At 38.0% G+C, this 26288-nt stretch overlaps 1 protein-coding gene across 12 annotated transcripts in view; it reads left to right on the top strand.

The window, feature by feature from the left end:
* Positions 1–26288, top strand: part of LOC112468442 — a 51500-nt gene that overhangs the window by 14447 nt on the left and 10765 nt on the right. For all 12 annotated transcript variants that reach the window (XM_025037615.1, XM_025037621.1, XM_025037616.1 and 9 more), the window contains 6 exons: positions 19797–19946; positions 21785–21979; positions 23387–23472; positions 24516–24712; positions 25072–25189; positions 25526–25765. In XM_025037615.1, the coding sequence (XP_024893383.1) occupies positions 19797–19946; positions 21785–21979; positions 23387–23472; positions 24516–24712; positions 25072–25189; positions 25526–25765 (986 nt within the window). The remainder of the gene's footprint in view (positions 1–19796; positions 19947–21784; positions 21980–23386; positions 23473–24515; positions 24713–25071; positions 25190–25525; positions 25766–26288) is intronic.

The following is a 26288-nucleotide window of genomic DNA, read 5'->3' on the forward strand; positions in this document are numbered from 1 at the left end:
CTTTAACGTTATTTTAGTATTCCGCTCGTTTCTTCCCTTACGCTATTTCCACGTTATTTCTTTTCCTTTGCACTATTTTCATTTGCATTCTGATCCTCTACAATCATTTTATGCGTGTTTATTGAAACGGATGACTCTCGCAAAGAAACGCAGCTTCATCGATCTTCTCGTGCGGCGATGCTTCGTTTCGCGGGGGAAAACGTCTTCGACTATTTCCGTACGTTTGCACGGGCACGAAAACACGAAGCTACCACCGCACCGCGAACGGCACCACCTCTTCCTTCTCTCCCCACCTCTCCGCCCACGCCATCGGTGAGAGACAAATCGATGCTTCATGAATTTACAGCGGATGAGTCGCTCGGTCGTTCCATGAAATAGCGCGTTACAAACCGATCCCCACTCGATTCGCTGCGATTTGTAAACCATCGGTCGCTTCGATCCCTCGCTCTCACCCCTCGCCCACACCCTTTTCTCCTCCGTGTTGCAAGAAGACGCAGCTGCTAAGTTTTCGTCCGACAAGATAAGCGGAGCAATTGTGGCACGAGATGTCCTGGGCGGAGTCGCTATTCCCCCAAAACGGATTTCTGTGAATCGCTAATATGCTGAGAAAGATTTAATGGAATTCCCCGGACTTCGGAAGAGAGTTCGCAAAATATCGTAATGTCCCGAAAGATGTATTACGCTCTGGCAAGAAGTACGCCAGCGTTTTGTAGTACGCCTTCTCTTACAGGACACTTATTCTAAACTTGAATATCCACATTTTTCAAGACACGATTAGGGTTTAAGTTCAATTTCTCTCGCACGAGTTCAAAACTTTTCAACCTAAAATACTGAACGCTTACATTTCGGAACGTATGGTTCTTTAAATTTCTAAATTCTGGCATTTTCACTACTTTCCAAATAATTTTTATTTTTCTAAGTTATATTTATTTACATCTATAATATGTTATATGGCAGTTATATTTGGTGTTTGCTGAATAGTTATATTTATTATAGTTATATTTACATATAGTTATATAGTAGTTATATTATATACAGTTATATTTATATTTATACATCTTCGCTTAAAGTGCAATATTATATTTTCACCATTTTCATTATTTTAAAAATAGATTACACGCAAGGATATCCTTGCAATTTTTTTCTTCTTCTCCTTGCTTACTTAACGTTTGTTACTGATCGCGTGCAAACTTTAGTTTTTACAGTCTCGAATTGGATTTATCTTGAACTGATACGGCCAATGTTCTTTCGCAGGATTAACGTAACCAATAGGTTACGCAAATTTTGGCAAACTCTCGCAAGCTCACCTACGCGTTTTACCGGTGGCTTTTGCCTACGACTGACAATATAGCTAGCACTCAGCCCACTGGCATCCACCGAAGCCACCCTTAACGCATTAACATAATGGAAAAGTTATCGGAACGCTTTAGAACGGATCTTGAAAGTTACGGCAACAAATTCGCGAACGTTAACTTATCGACTTCCTCTTTAGAACCTCGAAACTAATAATGTATGATGATATTATTAGTTTTCATGTCGAGAGAGGAAAGCCGATAAGAGAAAAATCCTCGCTGATGCTAAAACTGCCGCACGAGTATACGAATTCAATATTGCAACTTCTAATTGATTTTATCTCATTTCACATCACGATTTTGGAAAGATTTGAATAAATTAATTCTGAATTATTTTATAATTATACAATTCAAAGAAATATAAGTTATTAAATATCTTGCTTGATATATATTAAATTAAATATAGATTGCAAGAAATGCAAGAATGCAGGCGTATCGTTATAAATTATCTTAGGCAAAATTTCATACGGCTCATTTTATCCGATTAACTTTATACGATTTGGTTTGCGCAAATCATTTTACGCGAGTATTATTGAAGAGCATTTCACAGAGATGAATATGGAATATTGATGTTGGAATTAGCGAGCTCTTTTGCAACCTAATTAATGCGGTGTCTGTTTACCATACTAACCGTATTTAACGTGCATTACGTCAACATATTACAATATATGAATATACAGGCTCGCGTTGTTTCTTTTGACAGTAAATTCTTTTAAGAATTCGGATTCGATTATTCGCCATATACTCTCACAATTTCATTAGTATAATAGAAAATTTAAAGAAAAATAAAGAGACATTCTTCAGCATTTCCACTAGCGAAAGCGGCCCATTCCTAATGAAGTCGGTGTAGTTTATCGCGGATAGCACATCAGAAATTATGAATGGCGGCCGTAAACGGGAGCCAACACTTTTCTAGTTGCAAGATGGCCGCAATGGGTATCGTGCAGCGGGCGCAACTCCCATTAAGCATCTCCGAGCTGCAAGTAGACCGGACTAACTGCGCTCTGCCCGACTTCTTACATTCTAATGAATATAAATATCGCCCTCTCGCTCCGTCTGAGAGAGCCGTTTCTTCCCGGCCCCGGCATCCCGTATAATTGTTTCCGTGGAATCTCCTAGACTTCCATATAAAGTTCCTATTGAAATAAAAAGGGTTAATGACCGAGCAACAATAGTTGTTAAATAATTAACTTATTTAATTTGCATATACGATAAATTGGTAGGTTTCGACTTCACTGAGTCTTCTTCAGCCATGACATAATAAAACATTTAAAGACGATAATATATTGATGTATTACAGAGAACAGATTAAAATACATAAAAGTCAAACGTTGAAACAAACTATGTAAACGGAAAAAAATAAGATGGAAAAGCGTAATTTAATAAAATTATTATAAAAAGCCACATCACAGTTTGAAAGCATGACGAATACATAACTAAAAATTGTCGTTGCATCTGTATAAAGTCAGAATGTAAAACGAAGATGAAACACAGTCAGTGGTTAGATTATCCATCATTAATTTCTCGTTCGGAGGTGAGCATAAATCGGGTCAAATAGTAAGAATTAAAGTCGTCAGAAATGGTTGTTAATTCCGGTTGGGTAGTCAATCATGTAAAAGAAAGTTCTAAAAAAAAAATTGAAGAATAAAGCTCTGCCAGCCTCTCTAACAATCCTTCTCACCCCCTCCCCTTCTGCCGCTAGCTTCTGTATCCCCCCCCTCCTCCCGATAGCGGTCGAGAGCCCCGCTCGAAGTGAACTCTCGCTCCGCTCGATAAAATCTTCCGCGGCTCCACAAATTTTATTTATCGCATTCTGGAAGTACTTGTTTAACACGTACGTTCGAAACGTATCGCTTGCCGAGAATCGATACGCGCACCCAGCGCTTGCCACGCCCCCGCGTTTATTTTGACGGAATTCCTGCGAGCGAAATAGGTATATATCGTGCTCAAAAGTACGTCGCGTCGTCAAAAATCTGCGGAAAGTCGTTGAAGAGGCTAATAGAGATTCAACGGATCCTAAGAGCATTGGATTCTTGATGTCGACAGCATTGGAATTTTTACTTTGAATTCTGACGTCAGAATTTAACTTTTCTGTCATTCTGAATTCCTGACGCGTAATTTTGGCTTTGATTTCTAGAATTTCTGCGTCTCGGAATTAATTCGTAGATTTTTTTTATCTAAAATCTAAACTTGGCACTTTCTAGCTTTATTCTAAGAATTATTAATGTGCATTCTAAACTAAAGTTTCAACATTGTTTCTACACTCCATTTCCTTAAATATTTGATATTTTCTTAGATTTCTGTATTTTCTAGAATTCTCTATATTTTAATTATTTTGAATTTTTGAATTTCCTCTTGTATAAACACTTTTTCACTGCCTTTTGGAATTTTTAAATTCTGACGTTAGGTGTTTCTGTCATTTTGAATTCCTGACGCGCAAATTTGGTTCCGATTTCTAAAATTTTTATTTCTTGGAATGAATTCGTTTGGAATGAATTCGTAGGTTTCTTTATCTTAAGTTGGCACTTTGTAGCTTTATTCTTCGAATTATTAATGTCTATTTTACATTTTCGACACCTGAATTCCATTTTCTTAAATATTTTAATAAAAGATTAATATCTGAAATGATTTACGCATTAAAAAACAAACGATCGCGAACGGCATAAATTTGCAAACGGACACGGAGAATTTACCAGAACTGTATATAAATGTTATTGAAGGTCTTGCGAAAATATAAACACATTGTTGTTCTCGACGAGACACAGTCCGTTCCATTATTGTTTGCACAGACAGTTGTACAGGGAGAATAATTGCGATGTAACTAATGACTGCACTATTTGTAAATAGCGTTACGTATCTCATAACTTGTTATATATATATATACAATCCTAGGGTAGTTGTCACTCTGAGTATCTATATACAGGTGTCTTTTTAATCGAACCATGACGGAATATTCTGTAAACAAATTTCCTGGCGCTCAAACCAGGAAATCACACACTAAGATACCTAGGAAGGCTTCGGAGTGTGCATCTGCCCAAACGACTGTTTATTTCAATACTTTCTAAAATTCTCCGTGTTTTAATATTGAATTTTTAAATTTTCTCTTGCGAAAACACTTTTTCATTCTACCTTTTGCCGTCGCATATATACGCGAGCAAATAAGAACACCGAGTTGTCGTGAATGTAATTATGCCCGTTGTTTTTATTATAAAGCCATCGCGCAGCATTATTGCAATATGATATTTGCAATTGTTTGCGATATTGAATGTCAAATGTGAAATGCTGCTTTTAAGTGACAGCTAGCCAACGGCGGGCGGCGTCATTTAATCCGATTCCACTCTTTTGTGCCTGATAGCGCAGCGGGCGTTCATATTTCATTCCTTGGAGCCCAGCGACAGGGCCGGGATGTCATTAAAATATTTATTTTCCCGCCGGAAATAGCTGTTCGAACGCAAATACAGTTAGCTGATGCTCCGCGTCTATGCGCGGATGCGGACACGTTCGCGGATCTCGCGCGCGAACTGTTGATCTCTCGCTACGTATTATCTTCAATTAGCCGGATGGAAGTGAGACAAACCCGTTCCAGTTGACCAAGGTTTAAATCTCACTTAACCTGAATTAAATTATGCATTTCAATGTAGGTTATAAACGACATCCGTCTTAATCTTCCGAGCGAGTCTCCGCGCCAGGATTACATGGCAGGATAGAGCGGGGATTGTCAGAGAACGGGATTCAGTAGACGAAAATTACAGGCAACGGGGTGGATGAAAATACGGGAGCGTAGATCGCTTCCTAGATCGCTTTAAGCGGTATTATGATAGCAATGTCATTGAAGCAATTATCGCGTCTGGAAGTGCAGCCCTTAGGAAGATATCGAAATTGTCTACTTGCCATCGTAATTTTCGATTCCGTGCTAACAGCAAATGTAAATGTTTTTCATACAAAAGACAATAATATTGTAATTATTTCTTCAATCTCGACAGAAATTAAGTATCGAAAATCTCTTCTAAGGATCTGACACTTTAAAATCTCGAATTCTCTTTTAAGAATCCGATGAAATTACGGAATCTGCTACAGATATATTAAAAAAGAAGAAATTAGTATGTCTCGAACTATAATCCAGATTCTAGAAAATGTTGTAAAAGACATTTCAAGTTAATTGGACATTCAGAAGAATCAAGCCAAACTGTTTGGCGATAAATTAACATTGACGTACTTGGAAGTAAGTATATATCTTTGGACTTGTCCGTGCGAGTTTAATCGATCGAGACGACACATATTCGCGGGGCACTCGCGGTGGAGCTCCCGGCATGTAACAGAACATCATAAGTCCTCTTAACACTGAATCGCACAATGGCGGGCAGTAAGGCCGATGTGTTTCCATGACCGGGTCAGTTCCATAATACCACGCGGACGGCGCGGCGCGGCAAGAGCCGACCGTGGGATGAATGTTACATGTGCATGCCACTCAGTAGATTGCAGCCGACTGAAGTGCAGTCAGATATGCCGCACAACGGTAGTAGCATCATCCTCGAATGGCGCGGACACTAGCGATAGCGCTCATCGAAAATCTAAGCTGTCCATTGGCGTATAGCCAATTTACCATTCGGTAAACAATATCGTTTTAATCTTGTAGTTTGCTTCAATTATAGCTCCTTTTTTACCGTTTCATTAAACAATTTCAGATTTTTAACAAAAATTAAAATTTTTTTAATAATACGCTAATTGCTCAGAGCCTTTCAGATAATTGACTAATTGTGAGAATTAGTAATATAAAGGAATTAATAAGAAATATAAAAAATATATATTTCTATGTAAAAACGATCTAACAAAATATTAAAAATATATGTATTAAGAAAGTTCAAAATTAAATGTTATAAATAACAACACAGACGCCAAGTTCGAAATCGCTCAAAGTGAGTTTTAAGATATATATCACATATATTCAAAGCTCCACAAATTCTGCTAAAGGTTAACAATTTCAACTATCCAAAGTACTAAAGTTTCGCAGATTGAAATTTCCAAAGATTCAAAGTTTCAAAGTTTGAAAGTTCTAATGGCTAGAAGTTTCGAAGGTCCAGTGTTCTAAATATCTGAACTTTCAAGAGGGGGGCCTGGTGGATATCAAGATGGCGCCAATGTAAAGGGCAGTTTGCCATCGTAAAAATGCCGAGCGGTCATCTATACAGCTGGCGGTACGACGCGGTCGAAATAGTTAAATAGAGATAATGGAGCGGAATGGGATTGGCTACCTCGATGATGCTGCTCGTTGTTCGGATTATGAAGATGGATGAAAGCAATCACACTCGCCGCAGACTGTCCGTAACTTTACATTTTACCCGGAACAAATCATGATCCAAACCGTCCATTCACCTCTCCATCTTTTTTCTGTCGTTTTACACATTGCTTTAGCACTTCCGTCATTGTAAACACAGCGAAATGCGCGAAACACAATTTTTGGATTGTAAATTATCCTTGGTAACTACATATATAATAATTATTTTCTGTTATATTATACACCGTTGACCTAAAAATCGGTGTTTCCATCCTAGTAAAAATTTGTTATTGCGATAAATATTACCACATGCCTCAGTGGTCGAATTCGTACGACGCCCTACACGGAATGAGGGAGGTTCCAGGTTCGAACCCTGGCTGAGATAATATTTTTTGCAATAAATTTAATAATTTAATTTAATAAAAATGAGATGCTTATATGTAAGTATCAAAGATTAAATCAATTTAGAGACAACCAAAACCTATGGTCAAAAAAGTCTTGACAATTAATCTGACCAAAACCAATGGTCGAATTGTCACATTAGCCAAACGTTGTCGAATATAAGAATAGTCTTTCAATTATTTTTTTATTGTAAAATTAATTATTAATTGTTTATCAATATTGTGTATACAATATCCTTCGAATATATTTAGTTATTTGTATCGCACGCGCCTTTTACAATTTATATTGTGATAATTAATAATAGCGATTACAAATATTAAAAGTTATAACATTCCGTTATTTTACCTTCAAATTCCGTAATACTTCTTATTAAGCTTCACTGAACTCTATTGATATATTCTGCTGGTCACAATTGAGCATTGTCTTTAAAGAGGCAAACATTAGACATTGTGTAAGCCATAATAGGTCTAATCTCATCCCCCAGTAACTGAGAGATAAAGGTAAACAACAGTAACCAGTAGCAGCAATGATTGAAACGCGGCGCGAGGTATCCATTACTTAGAGAGTATTTTCAGTCAGCGCGGGAGTAGCCGTTCTTCATTTAATTATTTTGTCCCGATATCTCACGGCTCTCTGAATCCATCTGTAAATTAAGTTGGCCGCCGCGCACCGCTCGCCTCCCTAAAGGGATGGCGCGCCGGCAAAGATTGCGAAAGCGAGGCTCCACAGACATCTGCAACCCTCGTTTTACTCGGTACAAAGAAAGGGCCCCCCGACCCCTATTCTTTTTCACAGCACGCGTCTCTCTCACCTCGGCGTTCAATTATCCACCAAGGGTAATGGAGTCGCCGACTTCTCGACCGAGAACCTGCCTCTTAACGCGTTTCCGCGCTAGCCTCTCCGCGCGAACAATTTACGAGTGTTTTCTTCAAGAATGCATTTACCTCGGAATACCTGGCGTATTGTACTCTGTAAATTCGACATCTACAATTTTCCTAGCGTAGGCTGCCTTCGCAGGCCTGTTCAGAGAAGATTGTATTTTTAATGTGGCATTCACCTGCGATAATTAAATCAATTGTCTGAGAAACTAGATAAGTTAACTGTCATGCATTTCAGGAAAATAGTAGAGGAAGGTGGGGTAATTCGAGAGAGAATCATTCTAACCCTTTTCAAGATAATTTGAAAACTGTTAAAAATAACTAAACTTTGTTTTCACTGAGTTGTAATGCCAAATGTTTGTTACAACGTGTTCCACCAAATTTTATTTATTTATAGTAAGTTTAATGCTTGGTTTAATGTTATAACCAATTTTTTAAATGTTGGGCAAACTGATACACTTTATTAATCTTTGCAAAAAAAAAAACAATTTTAAGGCATATTAATAATGAAAGAATCTATAATAATTATTATATTACGTATTTATTATATTCCAATTTATTACAAACTTTAATTTTTGTGCTTTTATACAAATATATGTAACATGTTTAAAACTTTTACTCACAATAATATGTACTTATAATGTATACTCATCATAATATTATTACTCCTGAAAGAAAGAAACAATAGAATGTAAAATGCAATACTTCTAAAAAGTATTATACAGACTATCTCAAAATTATCTGATATCGCCCTATTTACCTATCGTACACAATAGAAATGTATACACTTGCTAAATAGACATTAAAGTTCTATCTTAGTTTTACATTTAACAAAACTCGACTAAGAATAAGCTATAAAGTAGATTGTCTGCAAAATTATATACAAATCTTACGCTATAAGCGATATACCTACACACTCAATTTTTAGTTTTAATTTTTAACTTTAATGACACGCTGCCGCTTATGTTAGATTAGAGAGCCAACAGTTAGTAATTCCATTGCTGTCCGCTAGGTTGTAACACTTAAGACTTAGGGCCACTACTTTCAACGTCTGTTAACTTCTAATTGACCATTAGCTATCGAAATCGCCAACTTCTATTGGCTATTCTAAAAAGTTAATGATCGCTTAGAAGTTAACAGACGTTGGAAATAGTGGCCCTTAATAATTTAGATATCGTGATGGTTCATGTTGCCCACATGGTTCACGTTACCCCAACTTCCTTTATTCGTCCGTTTCATTCGAGTTTCACGTAGAATAATTCAAACGTTTGAATTATTCAGCGCGGTTCGATTTTTTCGCACGTTCGCTGTTACGAGAGATTATTTTAGGCTTTCGCATTCACACAGATTTTCGGGACACGTTTGTTTCAGCTTAACAAAGTGTAGTCCGCATTAATGCGGTTTGCATACAATCGATACGCGCGATTTCAAAGGGCGTAATATCGGCAAAGCAAAATTTCGGAATCGCGGGCACGTCGGACCGCGATGCGGTAAATGATAATAGTTGCTCCGAATTTACGTTTTCGGAATTTTTCATCGCATAGTCATTCCTGATGAATGGAAGCGCGGAATACAATACGCGGGTGTACGACGGTTTAACATATTTTACGTGATATATCGCGACGCCTTTTGCCACGGGGCCATTGATCGCCATGGGTATCCGCGCGATATTTCATATACGTTTCGATGAGGTATTTTGAGATATAATCGTCGGAATCTGGAACCAGCAGCGCCGCGATAAAAAGTCATAATGCCCTCATTTATAATGGCCTCAGGCCAAGCGCGCAATCTGCCAGCGACAAATCGATATGCATTTTTGACCGTGTTAATTGGAAAACCAGTGACCCCAGAAACACGCAGATTCACACCTCGTTTCACTTTATCTCACATACAGTTAGGTCCGGTTAGTTTACGTTGTTTACGTTGTTTACACGTTTATATTATACCTATGTTATGGGCAGATCAAAGTCCAATTTCGAGCAATCTAAAGCGCAGATAATCTCTAATATTATAAATCAAATGTCTAGATATATAGAACAACAAAGATAAAAATTTGAAGAAATTAGAAATCTTAAAAACTCAAATTTCAAGAAAGTTTAAATTTCAAGATTAATTAATTTTTTTAAATTATTTTTATGTAATAATTTTTAAAATCCCATTAATTTGATACTTAAAGAAATATTCTTAAATTACAAAAAGTTTTAGCCCTGGAAGAACTTTTAAGTCGAAACGGTAGCTTAAAATCCGAGAAGTCCAAAATTGCGACGCACCAATATCTGCGCATAGTAGAGTCGGCACGCTCCAACGAACAACTCGACTATGAGTAAACGTAAATGGCCAGAGGGGTGTACAAGGGGGAAACGCGCGTTGTACGAGGGGAAAAAGGGAAATACGCGAAGCTGAATGCGAGGGCGTAACGATGTAACGACTTTTGTGCGAGGAATGCGCGCGATACCCGTGACGAGCCCCGAGTGCGAGGAATCTCTACGGAATGCCCCGAGATACAGCAATATGCATATACGAAATGCAACTCGGGAGTTATGCATAGCATTAAATGTAAAGTGTAATATGGGAAAATGAGGGCCTTTTTAGTAGCGAGTTCTGATCATGATAATGAAATGTTAATAATTTGCTATAAATCATGCCGACAAAAAAGTTTCAAACTCTTAAAAAAATCCGAAATTTACAGAAATAAATTTTACAGTCGCAAAGTAATCCAGTCACGTTCAGCTATTTTTTGTTTCGTTGTGCAAAAAACGGTTCTAATGGTGAAAGCATCCCTTTAAAGAGAGTCTCTTATAGTTTCAGGCTGATATTAGCAAAAGCACAAAAACCTGGATTTTTTTTGAAGGAACATTTTTACCTGCGGTGTTATTTTTCCGTTAAAACAAAATGACTATGCAATAACGTTTGAATATACTACATTTTTGTAAAAATTATAGATTTGCCAAATCCAGAGAAAAAAAAACTCATACAAATTGAAATTGGCAAATGGCAGAATTAATAAAAAATTTGCAAAGTTTATAAGTTTACAGGTATAATAATTTAAAAATTGTTTAATAAATTTATATTTTAAAAAACTTTAAAAGCGCAATATCGTAACATCGAGAACACCAATTTTCACGCAAACAACCGCCACCAAAAACCACAGCGGATCCACGGCGGTTGCTTCCGTGGCGTCTAGACTGGTGATGTATTTGACCGGAAGTGAGGTCGATCGATTATAGTGGAGAATGTATAACGATTGACGTGCCGCGGTACATCGCTCAAGCGGATGTAACGGTATCGTGTCGTAATTTCGGAAAACGACGCTCGAGGCAACGCTAGACTCGCCGCGGTAGAAATACAAACAGCGGGAGACACGGGGAGGCGAGAGGAGTAATACAACCTCTCTCTCCCATTTCGAATTGCCAACTCTCCAGTCGCAACCCCTCAACCCTCCTCCCGTCAACCCCTCCGCCGCGCCGGCTTCTCTGCGATAAATTATGTGCGTAGCCCGTGGGGTAAACTGCGACCTGTGGCAGGTATGCAGTAACGATCGGAGGAGTTAGATTTGGACGGCCACATTTCCAACCAAACTTGCTTGATTTCGAGGGAAGCTTCATGATCATTGCAAATCGAAATTGTAATGTTGCTTGGGAACTTCATGATTATTGCAAAACTGAATTATAACGTATCGAGGGAACTCCATAACTGCTGCAAATCGACATTGTAATGTTTCATAAAGTTCTGATAGATTTCTAAACTTCAACAAATATTTTTGAGCATAAGTAAATATATATTCAAAAATATTTATGTATATTGTATAAACTTACATATACATATATGTATAATATAAATGTAATTAAAAAATGTACATATCTGCAAAATGAACACAACCAGTTCAGCATTAAAACAAAAATTAGTCAAGAGTATAAACTAATTACCTCTTTTACGCAAAAATGTGATTACATTTAATTGTATATTTTATTCAACTGAATAAATGCGGGTTGTAATTAAAATTTTTTCCATGAAAATATTTCGATGCTTTTACAATGGAAATTTAGAAGTTTTTCAAAGCTGATAAAAAATCCCGCGAATATCATATTTAAATATTCGAAAATTCGCGTTTTTACATTTTTTCTCCCTTTAATTTTCATTACGTTCCCTTTGAGGGGAGAAATGGGACAAGAAAACGTTTTCAAACATACGAGTTATTGAAGATGAAAGCCAAAATTAATCTCACGTCGAGGTCAGTACCGCATTACCGGGAGGGGGTGAATCATGCAGATATAAATTCTTGAATAATAAAAGACTATTACTGATAATAGAAGTTCGAGTTAATCGCGTTTCCAGCGAAAAGCGCGAGGCGTTACGGTATCGCGTTATTAAATGCAATAAAGCTTTTAGAGAGACGCGTTTAAATGCATGAAGCGTAGGACTCGCAGGACTTATCCCGCGGAACCTAGCTGCAGGAGTCGCGCGGCTTATCCCGGCGTGGCGGACAGGAAACGGGCAGCTACCTCCGCGTCTAGACATATTTACGCGCACCACGATAACCGGACTGTCCTTTTTAAAGCGGAGCTTAAAAGCTTTCTGGCCCCGTGAGAAAGAAAAAGTCACACTACGGCGTGACCGCGACTTAAAACGAATACTAATGCGGCTTGGAAATGCCTCTAGATTTCTTTCTTTTACTCGTCTCACATTGTGCGCGTAATTTGTTTATAAGCTGCGATAGCTATGGCGTTTATGATATACTAATCAGATGAGTATTTTAAAACTGCCGCGTTTTGCTGAATGCGATTATTTTAATTGTGAAAAATTAAAATAATCGTGTATTCACACGCGTAACAGCATGTAGAGAAACATATAATGTATATTCCATCTCCTGTCATAACGTCATGAATCCTTGAAGATGTAAAAAATCGCTGTTGTTACTTTCGAGGAAAGAGAGACGCGGACATTTTTATAGATGCTTTCTCGTTACTTCAATCCTGGGCTATGGCGTCGGACCAGCTGCCGAGGATGTTCCGCATCTTGGAAAACGACTGCCACCATTACTCTTTCGACATTGATAAAAAGAACAGTCAACGGCTCGGAATAAAATGGCTAACGCAATTCTCGCGCGATTCTTTTCATAATGAAAAGCAGCTGGGAATTAATGAGATCCGGCGTAGGTGACATATTTATTATGCTCTAGTTTAATCAAACTTTTTTAATTTCTAATGCGTTGAGTACGTAACTAAAAACTTTCAATTTTTTCTTTATACTTTAATTTTTTCAAATACTCCAATGTTAATTAAATTAAATCCCGCATTAAATTGGCAAAATTTCGACCAGTCTCGGTTGATTCTTTTCGGAGATGCACTTTGGGCTTTCCTTCAATTCGTGAATGCAATGCTAAGCTCGCGAGGTAATCGTATACGTGCTAAAAAGCAGCGGGTTAACGTGTCCGAGGACGTTCATTCCTTATATGCAGCTGCAGAAATTGCATCTGGCTGGCAGTGGAAGATGTTCGCTACTGAAATAAGCGGTCACATTGTTCCCAGCATCACAATCCTGGAACGAAGACATGATAAAATGGAGAGTGAAAGAATCGAGAATGGAATAAACAAGGAGAACCACTCATGAAAGGCATATGCGGCAAATCGTTTTCTTCCTTTTTCCACTTTCTACCCGCGTTTCTCGATGGACGCCGCGGGTGACCACCGTAAATATTTCTCTTGATTATTTTCCCATCAGTGCTATTATTAGTGGAAATGTCAACGAATATACCGCTATCGTCCAAGCAGATGGCAAATTTCATCTCGAGATCGCCGAAAGCAGAATATTTCGGTCATGATAAATATCGCGGTCGAAACAAGTCGAAATCGCAGCAAGGCGAGAAAATAGCACGGAAAATAACAAGATTTCTTTCAAGTTCTCGTCTTACTTTTCTATGACGCTTTAAGAAATAATGAAACGTATCGTTAGAAAGTTGGAAATATTCTGTTGAATAATGAATGTATAACTTAGTCACACAATAATATTGAAATTTACTATTGCTCTCCAAAAATACTTTTTTAAATATTAATGGAATAGGTATTGATTTTCGTTCTCTATTTCAGCATAATTAAAATCGGCGTTTTAGTCATTTTATATACAAAAATCGTCCTATTTATAAAAAATATACTGTTAAAATAATATCTTTAAATTTTTAGAATAAGTCCTTTTTAGATAATCTATAATTTGTGCGGGGATTCAGGATAGAATTATATTTATAATTCATATGGCGTGTGTAATGCAAAAAACATTTAAAAACTCAAAATAAAAATAAACAACATAATAAATAAAATATACAATAAAATAATATAATACAAATTTATATTAATATTTGTATTAATATTTATGTTAGTATTTATATTAATATTTATGTACGATATATAAAATTATAAATAAAAGTCTACCGTGAAATTTCACGCGCAAATTTATATATTAATATTTATATTAATACGGTATGTAAAATTATATATAAATAAAAATCTATCGTGAAATTTGACGTGAATTATAGATCATCTAAAGTGTGCTTCAGACATAATTTATTGAATGTCACTGGCCGCGATAGATTTAGAGAAGAAAAAGACAGAGTGATTTTGAATTTTCCAGTCGAATACATTACGAGCGGTCGATAAACGTGCACGTTCATGGAGAGCAGCGCACGTGAGGGGGTCATCGTTCCGTCATCCTATCTGCTCCAGACGCTCCGCGTGTACATTGGAATACGTGTAGTACGGATTGAATAACGTCGTCCACGATAATGGAAGGCTTTACCAAACCATGTATCTACAACACCGCACCTATCGGTATCGAACATTCGGATCTCTCACGGTGCACCGCGGTCTCCTCGAAAAGCCAGAAAGAGCGCAAAATCCCACTAATCACAGGATTTAACAACTCGATCGCTCTACGGATTAGGCACAATGGTATAAACTCGGATTTCACAGCATCTGAGATTTCTGTGTGAGTGTATGTATGTGCGTCGGAAAGAGAAAAAGAAAGAGAGTGAGAGAGAGAAAGAGAGAGAGAGTGAGAAAGAGAGAGCACAATAGATAAGAAAAAACACACTTTGTGCAGAAGAGAAGTTGTCGATAAATCCTCATATAGTTTGTAACAAGAAAGCAACGTTGCAGTGTTTTGCAACAAATAAATATCTCTATTTTTATACGAATTCCTAGTAAACCTATAATAATATAGAAGCAATTAATAGAAGATTTATGTAAAGATAATTTTATTTTGTTTCTATGTTACACAAAATTATGAGTAGATCATTTTTATATTTCAAAAATTATTTTTAGTGATCGAATTGTGTATGTATAAGGACATGTTTAATATAAATACATTAATTTATATAACCATAACATTTAAATTAAATTTTAGTAATGTTACACTGAAAATGATCAAAGAAAAAGTCGAAACGTTCGTATTTATTTGTTAATATATAATATTTATAAATTGCGCAATAATTACTGCGTATTGCCTCTTTTATTATTTGATTTTGATTTACTAAAGAGAGACTCCATACATTTTTATTTACAATATTAAAAATTCGCGACGTCATTATATTGCTGATTTTGAAAACACGCATCTTTTCGAAGGATGCAATGCTCTAATCGCACAAATAATGGCCAAGGTATATCGAAATGAAGCGTAACAAGCTGTTAGCCAAGAAGCTTCCCCAGGTTCGCCTCGGGGATAAAGTGAAAGAATACGGAGATGAGGCTCGCGGTCGGTACATGTTCCGTCGTTCCTCCAATTTCCGGCGTTCAGCCGGCAGCTCGCGCGATTTTGCGAAACGGCCGCCTCGCAAAAAATTCCCGACACGACTCCGCACTTTGCCCGAGCGAGACGAGTATATCGCTTCCCCGGGACTGCTGCCGGGAATCCCCGTCGCTTGTGACCGAAAATGGCTGGTGATACCAGCCGGGGATTTCAGAAGCTTGAAGTACAGAGCGATGGAAAAATAACTCGCATGAATATAGACACGATTTTTCTCTCCAATACACACATACATATCGTAGGATATTATACATAAATAATCATAAAATAATCCTTACTTTTATAAATTTATAGCTATTTCATCAAACTTTCAAAAAAATTGGTTGTCATCCAATTCTACTATAAAAATAAAAATTTGCAAACTTTTTGCTTCATTCAGTAATAACTAACTAACGTCAATTTTTATCTTTTGTTTGATTAAGATTCTAAATTCTTTTAATGGCAACAGTACAGAATGTCAACAATCTGCAGAGTTGGCTGATGTCCTGCTGGAAAACAAGGGATTGACAGTACATAATTTAATGGAATTAAAAAAATAAATAAAAAAATATTGTTCGGCTGGAGATGATTAAAGATGGCGGACTTTCACGGGTTTGAACGTATTGATTTGTAACCTCGCGCAAAAGTCTTTGCGAATAATGACATTTCCACCCCCGAGCAAAATAACATCTGTGCCGACATCTGTACAGGGTTGTGGCAAGCGGTGATACCAGAAGTTTCCTGCAAGTTTCGCCAGATGGCGAAGGTTGACGCGTTTTCCACCCTTCCGCATCCCGGGGTGGTTTATCACCCCCGTCTTTCGCGTCGCTCGCAAAAGAAGCCGTTTCCGTGTCGCAGGCGGGGAGGAGGAAACGAGCAAGGGGGGCGAGGAGGGGGGCGGAAGAGAGAGTATCGGTCGATCTTTAGGGAGATTTTCGTTGATTTACAGCGCCATTATCGATGCTGCGCTCGCTCGCGTCAACCGGGTTTCTCCGGGCATATGGAGACGCCGTAAAAGGGCTGTAAATCCATTATTTACACGAGCATGCGAACCGACTGGAAGAAGGTCGCTCTTCGAGGCGCCGTGAATTACGGGGACCGACGTTTCTGCGCGCATCGCGCGACGCCTCATAAATATTTATCCACGTACCGGCCAGAAGCAACGCACCAATAAAACTGATTACGTCACGCGATAAAAACCGTTTCGCGTATGGGAAATTGATTTGTTCGTTGCGATCGGAATTTTTCCGTGCTAATCCAGATCTGAACAAACTATTTCAATGAATAGTGTCTCGATTAATCCGCCGATATATATTTTGCAATCTTAGTTTTTAATGGAGAACGTTAGTCTTTAATGGATCTAACAGATATTTTATTTCTCGCAAACAACACTTGGAACATATGTAATTAAAAAATTAATTTATATCCTATTTATTATGTTTGTGCTTTATTTAGTTATCCTTTATTATGTTATCCTATTACTGAGAGAAAAGTGTTTGGTATATTTGCAATTAGAATTACATAATAATAGAATAATTATGATTAAGGTTTTTCTTTTTATAGTTATTATTGCTATAATATTAGTAAAAGTAATTTTATGTGCATAGATCTTTCAATTATGATCGTTTTCACCATATTTATAGTGTATAATCTTACTACACTATACATAAATCACAGGTTATAGTGTATGAAACCGTGTGAATGGTTGAATAAATGCATGTTAAAGCTATGACAATACATAACAATAATAATGTAGTATTGAGTCAACATATGTTAAAGCTGCATGTTAAAGCTTTGACAACATATGGCAATAATAATGTATTATAGTATTGATTCAGCTATAATTCGCATTGTAAAAACAACTATAAAAATATAGTTGTACCAAAAACAACTAAAAATTATAGTGAAATTGTGGTAACTGCAACTACTTTTTTCTCTCAGTATATTTAGTATAATATGTTTATTTGTCCTGTTATATTCTACATCTGCACTTATTTTATTTTCTATTTGTATCTCAGAAACCCCACAATATTTGGTTTCAACAAATTGTCTGCACGTTTTCTTGAGCGAACGGAAATGCATCTCGCATAGGCGACCTTCATAAACGTTTCGAGCAAGTTACGAGGGTGCGTGCGTTTTTTTTATGGCGAAAAATACATACCATCGTTCGGATGGAGGGAATAGTTTTCCTTTTATTAGGATATAGCTTCACGCGAAGTAATTTATGGCGGCGAATGGCTTCGTTGCACGCGCGCGCGAGCCGCGCTCACGTGACGCAAGATGAAAATATCTCCGCGTATGATTCGCGATACATCAATTTTATGCAGAATGCATCGGATCGATCCACCTTTCAATTTTCATGTAAATTTCGTGGCGATCGCGTGTCCCTGTCGCTTTCTCTTGTTCTCCTGGCGCCTGTTCCGGCTCGAGATCGCTATGATGTATAGGACCCAACGGAGAGATGCGAGCGTGGACGACGCGATTGTGCGGCAACTATCGTAGTGTCTCCCGTACAAGAGAAATGAGATAGAATATTTGTCCGTTACAATGTCGCCTGTGTTCCATAAATATTATGGACTCCGATATGCGAGACTCTTCTTCGCCTCGTCTTCTCCTTTTCTTCTAAAGAAAATGCATACTTAGATAGCTTAGCTAAAATAAAAGTATGATTATACAATACTATGGCAATGCAGCAAAGTTATATTATATTATAAATTATTTATAAATTATTATTTAAAGAGCGAAACAAATATGCAGTCGATTGGTGTAGCTTTGTTATTGTTTAAAATATTTCTTCTATTTTAACTACACATTCACTATTCTCCAACTTGCTCCAGAGAGGCTCTTAAGTATTGATAAATCGATATTCACACCGTGAGATATATAGGACGAGTTGTCGTTGTCAGAAGGGAGAGGCAAGAAGATTCGGTAGGGAGAATGTCACGATCGAGTGTCTTGATTTATCGAGATGTATCGAGTGCGCGCCAGCCGTTCTATCGAGCGTTTCGGGAGGAAATAGGAGATACGTTAGGTTCGACGAACGGCCGTCGGTGATAATTGAAACCGTTAATTAAATCTCGGGATAAGCGTTGCGGCTAAATGAGTTTTTAGATCGCCGCCGTCTCTCGAAGTCGCCAAGGGATGAAATCTCTGCTATTTCATTCCCGATGTGGCCCGTCACGTAATTTATATATTTATGTCTCTTTCCTTTATATCGTTCAGAAAAGACCTTTTAAATATATATAATATATTATTTTATATGTATATAATATATTAAATATATATTTATTTTAAAATTTAAACATTCAATATTTTTTGGCAAAAAATAAATTTAGTTTCATAATAATTTTCTTTCTTAGAAAATAGATATTAATTTTAGAACAAATAAGAAGTTTTATTAAATAATCGAAATGTAGTAATCCGTTATACATAAAACTGATAAATATCGACACTCATATCACTGACAATCGCGTTTGATCTGCCGATGCTATCGTCGCATTCGACGGATGGAATGATTTACTTACAATCAGCGGACAAATTCGATATTCAAATGTCAGCAGAAAGTATGGCGGAACGGATTTCCCGATAAATCTCACAGAAGACTGTCGTCCCAGTCTAATTTGCGGATCGTAACGCTAAAAGGAAACTACGTCGTTCGAAAGGTGGAGGTGGAGAGAAGAATTTATAGTTACCTTAATATCGAAAACTCACTGTGTGTGAATAGTTCGCAAGGAGGGTGATATAAATTTCGGCTTCTAATCCCCTGCTTCCATTTTCGCCGAACAAACTCCGGCGATAATTTTTCGCCTGATGTAAATCAGAGATCCTCGAGGAGCGTTCCAGGGAGGATCCGAAAGCTTCTTAAATACAATTAAAAAATTACCGTCGCTGCGGAAGATAAAGTATTGTCGATCGCCCAAGAATAATGTCGCGATGGAGATTTTATCCTTACTCGTCAATTAATTTGAAAGAATCCTTCGAAGAAAAAAACTGAAAGATTTATCTTGCAATCAAAAAATCATAAATATTAATAACGAGGGGAGCAAATGACATTTGCAATGTAAATATTTGTACAGTTATAAAATGTCTAATTTGTTTATATATATATTGTTTCAGGTCAGAAATCTCTGAAAAGATATCCGGTTATGATGTTCATCCATGGTGAAAGTTTCGAATGGAACAGCGGTAATCCTTACGACGGTACTATATTGGCGGCTTACGGCAACGTCGTTTTTGTTACGATTAATTTTCGACTTGGCATCCTAGGTGAGAAAAACGTAAATTTGTTAAAGAATCACAAATAGATACAAAGATCATTGTCAGCAGAAATAAATTTCCCTTCTTTGTTACTCTAGGCAGAAAGCTGTCGATCGATCCACCGAGCAGAAAAGTTATACTAACGCCTAATATACTTTACTGTGTACCGTGCTGTATAAATAACTTTGTTACGGTTTGTCGTTTACCAAGGCTGCCGCCTGCTTCGCAAACTTCCTATCTAAATTTTTATCGCTTCGAGCTTTTCAATATTGGACTTCGCCTTCAAAGAAAGTTTACCGAGGTCACGCGGTACGAAGCAGTAGATTTATCATGTCACCGGAAGTGTAAATGATACTCTCCGCTGTATCGGCTTAATCGCATCGCAAATAACTACTTAAAATTAAAAAAAAAAGAGCGAAGCGCTCTTGGGTGCTTGTAAAATTCGTGGGAGTAACATAGATATGTAACGTGAAGATGTTTTATCTTTCGGATTGCTTGAATCAGTTTTAAAAATATTCGTATTCATGCGAGCGATTTAACAACAACGAGGTCGTGCTAGATTGCGGCTCGGTACTTTCTGGTATGAAAAAACGTTAAATTATTCCACGTATTATCCGGGCGTGCACTTTTCTCATTGTTACGTAAAAAAGTATATAACTGATGTGTAGCAATAGTATATATACTTCTCGCTGCACGAGGGCGGTCATGCGAAAGCGTCATTATTCAAAAAGTTCGTTAAAAACTGCCATCCAGAAGCGCGTGGCACCGCATCGCGCGCGGCACCTGCACAATCCGAAATTGTCGTGTACAGTGGTCGTCCTCGAAGGGGTTAACAGCGAAATTCCGGCAATCCCTTCTCGCGAGATGACAGCGCGACGCGACGCGGCGCGATGCAAATAGACGAACTAGTGGTGCAGCGCACGTGTAACGCGCGCGCGCGCGGGTGTGTGTGAGGGTACATTCGGTATATCCGGTAAGTGGAGTGGTTGGCGGGAAGAAAAAAAAAGGCGGACGCGAAACCATAATCATAAATTAGGTTAAAGTGCTGGGGAAGCGCTTAGTAACCCCGACCCGCTCTAGGCAGCTCGGAGTTAGCCCATGAGAAGCCTGCAGATAGCTTCAACCCGCCCTGCCGCCGCCGCCATGTCCGCCCTGCGCAAAACAGGGGAAAAATATGGTCCCGAGCGCGCGAGAGGCGGCCGCCGAGCAAAAAGAGCCTCGGCGATCGCGTTACCGCGCGAAAGTGCTTTATGTTTAAGCACGAGGGGAGAGAATTTTGCATCTCCACGGAGCTAATTAATTGGGACACTGAATACACGAGTCCCTCAGGGGGGATCTTGAAACCTGGAATCCCAGTTATTCGAGATCCCCAATAAGAAATAAAAAAAAAAAAAGAAGAACAAGGTGTGTCTCGAAAGCTTTCAGGTTGTCGAGCGGCTGAGTATTTATGGGACTTATTTTAATGAGCTTTATACTTCTTTCTTACGCGGATTCTTGGATTTTCAGGTTCTAGCAGGTCTTACCGTCTTGAAAAATTCAGGGATACCTCTCTTGGATTATTCCTTAATGCGCGAGTTTGTAGCTCCTTGACTTTTTAGATTCTTAATTGGATCAATAAATTCTCACTTCGTTATTTGTTTAGGATTTTACGGTTGTTTAGGGTTCCAAGTCACTAAATCTCAAGATTAAAGATTTCAATTTCTTATATTCTTTATAGTTTCCTCAGTTTTTCAAAATAGTTATTATTTTTTAATATTTTAAAATAATTAAGTATTTAATAATTAAGAAATTAAATGTTTTAAAATAATTAAATAATTTCTGTAATAACTGCGAGACTTTTGTTGCAGGTTTTCTGAGACCTGGAATTAGAGATGATACAGCAAGTAATTTCGGACTGTTGGATCAAATAGCGGCACTGCTCTGGTTAAGGGAAAACATTGCGGAGTTTGGCGGCGAACCTAATAGCGTTACTTTGATCGGCCATGGAACTGGAGCTATCTTTGCCAATCTGCTTCTAATTAGTCCAGTTGCTAACAAAAAAGGTAAGGGAAAGAACGAAAATTTATATATTTATGGGTGTTATATTATAATCGATTATGTTAGTTTTCTAGTCCCTTTTATAGAGCCTTTCTTCCTTGATGTTTCTTTTCCATAGTTCAGTTTCCCTTTCCCGTTTTATCGTCATTCGATTCTCGCTAATTTCTGCCAATCGCTCCGGGAAAGAACTCGAACATCCACTCGTAATAATACTCTCGCTCGCAAGAACCGAAGGACTATATGCAATCCGAGCTAATCCCTCTCTTCGCTGTAATTGGAAACATTATCCATAGTCATAGGAACGTACTGTGATCGCATATAGGGATCACGATTCCCGAGTCAGCGAGAGATAATCGTGGGATTAATTGGAGGAATCAGGACGCGAGAGAGATAGGCATACGTGCCGTGCACTTGTATTAAAGGCAATACACCCACGTGTATACGGTCGAAACAATATTCGATCGGTGTGCGCTTTCGAATGAATGATTCATTGGTCGTGAAAAAATTTACGCGGAATTTGCGATTAAAACTAACAGGGAATATTTATTACAGTGAAATTATGGAAAAGCAATAACTATTTAAAATATAGTCATGCGTTTAGATAACTATTGAGTAATTATTGGATATAACTAATAAAGCTGTTAGATTCCTTACTAGTACCAGTGGTTGTTTATTCAGATCTCAACGACTTCGATTACTTCTTTCAAGTTTCCTCTTTTCCGAGTTAGGAACTTGCATTGTGATATTTCTGAGTTTGACAAGGGACTAAGAATCGCTAGTCTACACGTGTTCAATGGCGAGCGCACATCGACCACGAGCACTCAAGCACTCTCGACGGGCGCTCCGGCGAGGGTCAGCGAGAACGAGCAAAAGCAAGAAAGAAGATGTCGACCATTTTTCACTCGACCGGCTCGCAATGGCGGCCGGGAAAAGGAACTTTTCTCTTCCGGCCGGGCACACAATGCCGCCACGTCCGGCCAATAATTATATTGTGCAATGAAAAATAACCGGACTTAATATTTTACACGTCGAGACAGAAATGCCCGTTGCCATGCCGAGGGTTCTCAAATATTGGTGCCATTTTATATTTATAGCGGCACTCCTTCTTTATCCACACATGACAGAAATGTGATCATTTGTTAGACCATAGTTGGAAAATACAGCATTGTTATTGTCAAGAAAAAAAGGTTGGCGTATAACAAATAATTTATGTATTATATGGGTGAAACAATTCTATGAATTCCTTCTTTAATTATGATAAATGATCCTTAAAAGCTTAATTTTAAATGCAGAAATTGCTTATGTGGAGAATAAATTTAAACAAATTAATTTTTTACAATCTAAAATTTGAGAATTGTTAATGTTAAATAGCTTAATTGTTAATCAGTTATACCCTTATTTTGTTGGTGCAGGATTGTTCAAACGGGCTATTCTGATGTCTGGATCAGCAATGAGCGCGGACGCCATCGGCAAGGCGCCATTGCAAATTACCAAGCAGGTAAAGAAAGACGCCACTGCATAATAGTCGCGAATAAAAACGCGAGATGAGGATTGATGTGCTCAGATTTCAGTTTTGCGGAATGACAAATCGCTACACGCGGCATCTATTATCATTAATTCTATGATTGACTTAATTTCAGAATTTGAAAGACCTCTACATCTTTAGTTTTTCTCGATTTTATAAAATCCTAAATTAGATGCTATAGATTCTCGAAACGTCGAATCTTTTTACACGAAGAATTCGCTAAATCTTGGATTTCTATGATTCTGAATATTTTTTGGAGAATATTAAAGATAAATTTTCAGATTATGTGTGTGTAATGGAGTAGCCCATTTTTTCATGAATTATAGTCTTAATTTATTTTGATGTAAAAATGTTTGAAACTTTTCGAATTTTATATGTTTGAAATCGTTAGATTCTTATTTTTTTGTTTTGCCCTATCACCTCAAATCTCAATCACTTGAGACTCTTCAAAAATTGATGTTTTTGGACAATTTAATATTAATTATTTGCAATTTTTCTAATTCTTTTCTATTCTTCAGTCTTTTCTACCTCTATTTCATATATAATTCTTTAAGATTCGGTTGATTAGATCCAGCTTTATATACGATCAAAGGTCCAAAAGTGAGGTCCATACAGACCATGTAACCTTTAAGAGTGAATTCTTGATTAAATTTGCTCTCTTTGACAATAAATTGAGTTTTTTTTATTTAAATGTAACTTTTGTAATATTATGATTTATGAATTTTCAAACTCTGAATTGTTTGAATTCTCAGACATTTGCTATAATCTTCAAAAAATTCCGAAACGGAGGAATCGCCGTTTATCACAGTTTTTACCGCGGTAACGTATGTTTCAACAAACAGCGGGCGTCGTGTTTCTGCTCCGCCCCGCGGATTTGAATTCGAACGGAAAGACATATCGTTGCTCGTCACGGCGAAGAATCGTTACACAGAGTTACATCGATCCTGAGGAGGGTACAGGGTCGTTGGCCGCGTTCATTGCGCTCTCGGTGAGCAATGGCAGGGATCGTTTTTCAGGTGGCTCACGCTCTCAACTGTCCCACCATCAGCGACAGCGAGCTGGCGCTCTGCTTGCGCAACCAGGACGTAGACAGGCTGCTACATGTGAAAATCCACAAGCCGAAATACGTGCCGGCCTACGCACCGCTGATCGACCGTGCCGTCATCCCCGACAAGCCGCTCAATTTAATGGAGGACGCCCAGCTCTTCGGCAGGTATACGATTTTTGGGGGATTTTTTTATTGAATAGTACACAGGAAACAAAATTGATCTAATGATCAATTTTGTATCCATGTTTGGTATCCTAGGATACCAATCATGGATATTAATCTTAATCAGGATGCTTTATTATTTAAAATAATAAATTACTGAAAATTAGTATGCGAGATATAGGTGGGAACTATCAATAACATTTACCGATGACTACTATTAATATTGCTAATGATTAATGGATTTTGAGATATATTTGTTCCCCCAAAGCATACAAAGGGATGGAAACATTGTGAGCAAATTTGAGCAAATCCTCCATTTATATTTGGCAAATTAAAAACAACAAACTGTATGTTGTTTTTAGGTTCGATCTGATGTACGGCGTAACGGAATCCGAGAAATTTCACATCCTGCCACCAGTTGCTTTGTTACACGGCATGCTTGATGGACAACGAGATGAAATCCTGCGAGACCATGCCAAAGTAAATTTACTCCGTGTGTTGAGTTCGTTTATCCCAATATGAACCAATCCTATGTTCTATTTATTTTCCTTCTTATTGGATTTATCTTTGAGACATTTTCTTTCCTTAGGGCTTCGAATCTCCGGATTTTTACGTTCTCTTCAGTTTTCTTCTTTTTCCATCAGCTCTCAGGTCCTTACGTACTACGCAGATTAGAAATTGCTGCTCAAGCGCTCCTTCAATTTCTAGACTCTTAAACAGATGTAATAATTAGGTTCTTTCATTACCGGATCTTCCCCATACCGTGTTCCCTCTGAAATTCTCGTAATTTTCTGTGTTATCAAAATATATCTTCAGGCGACGCACGAGCTGGAGCCGGAGCTGATCCTATCGAAAGTGTTGGAGCAGTACGGCGACTTCGCAAGCGGTTTCACGAAAGAGTACGCGACGAAGAATCGGGACATGGTGCTGGAGGCGCTCTCCGATAGTGGCACCGTGGCGCCGTTAATAATGACTGCCAATTTGCATTCAAGGGCGTACCCGAAGAGCTACATGTACGTCTTCTCGCATCCGAAAGCTATGCAAGACTACTCTGGTGTAAGTAGGTCTCGACGATACAACGAAGATCGATTATCGCGGGCTCAGACGCCCCTCGACAAAGCGAGACCCGACATGGAGCGGGAAAAATGTTGCACCGCTGCGTCAATGGGCGAGGAAAGGATGCGAGAAGGGTAAAAAGGGAGGGGGGAGGAGGGACGGTCTGGCGGGGATGATGAGTTAAAGTGCACTTCCTTCAACGCTCCAATTCGTGCAGTTTCATGCAACGTTGTTATTCGCCGATGCGGAGTGTTGCGGTCCTGAAAACGGAGGGCATTTTTCATCGCCCGTACTTTATCGGGCGAATCTCTGAAATGGGAAATTTACTTCTTCTAATTCTCTAGCCGCAAAAGAGAGGAGATAGGAAGAGGAAAGAAAGATATCTCCATTATGATTTTTCGCAAGAAGCGTAAGATTGTTTAGAGAGCAACGAGCGGAATGTTGGAAAGATTTTAGAAAACAGGCTCTTAGAATTAACGGATGACATTTCAAGAATTCTATCTTTAATAAGCCACTAATATAA

Source organism: Temnothorax curvispinosus, unplaced genomic scaffold, assembly GCF_003070985.1.
Source record: "Temnothorax curvispinosus isolate PA1 unplaced genomic scaffold, ASM307098v1 QBEX01018473.1, whole genome shotgun sequence".
NCBI classification, from domain to species: Eukaryota; Metazoa; Arthropoda; class Insecta; order Hymenoptera; family Formicidae; genus Temnothorax; species Temnothorax curvispinosus.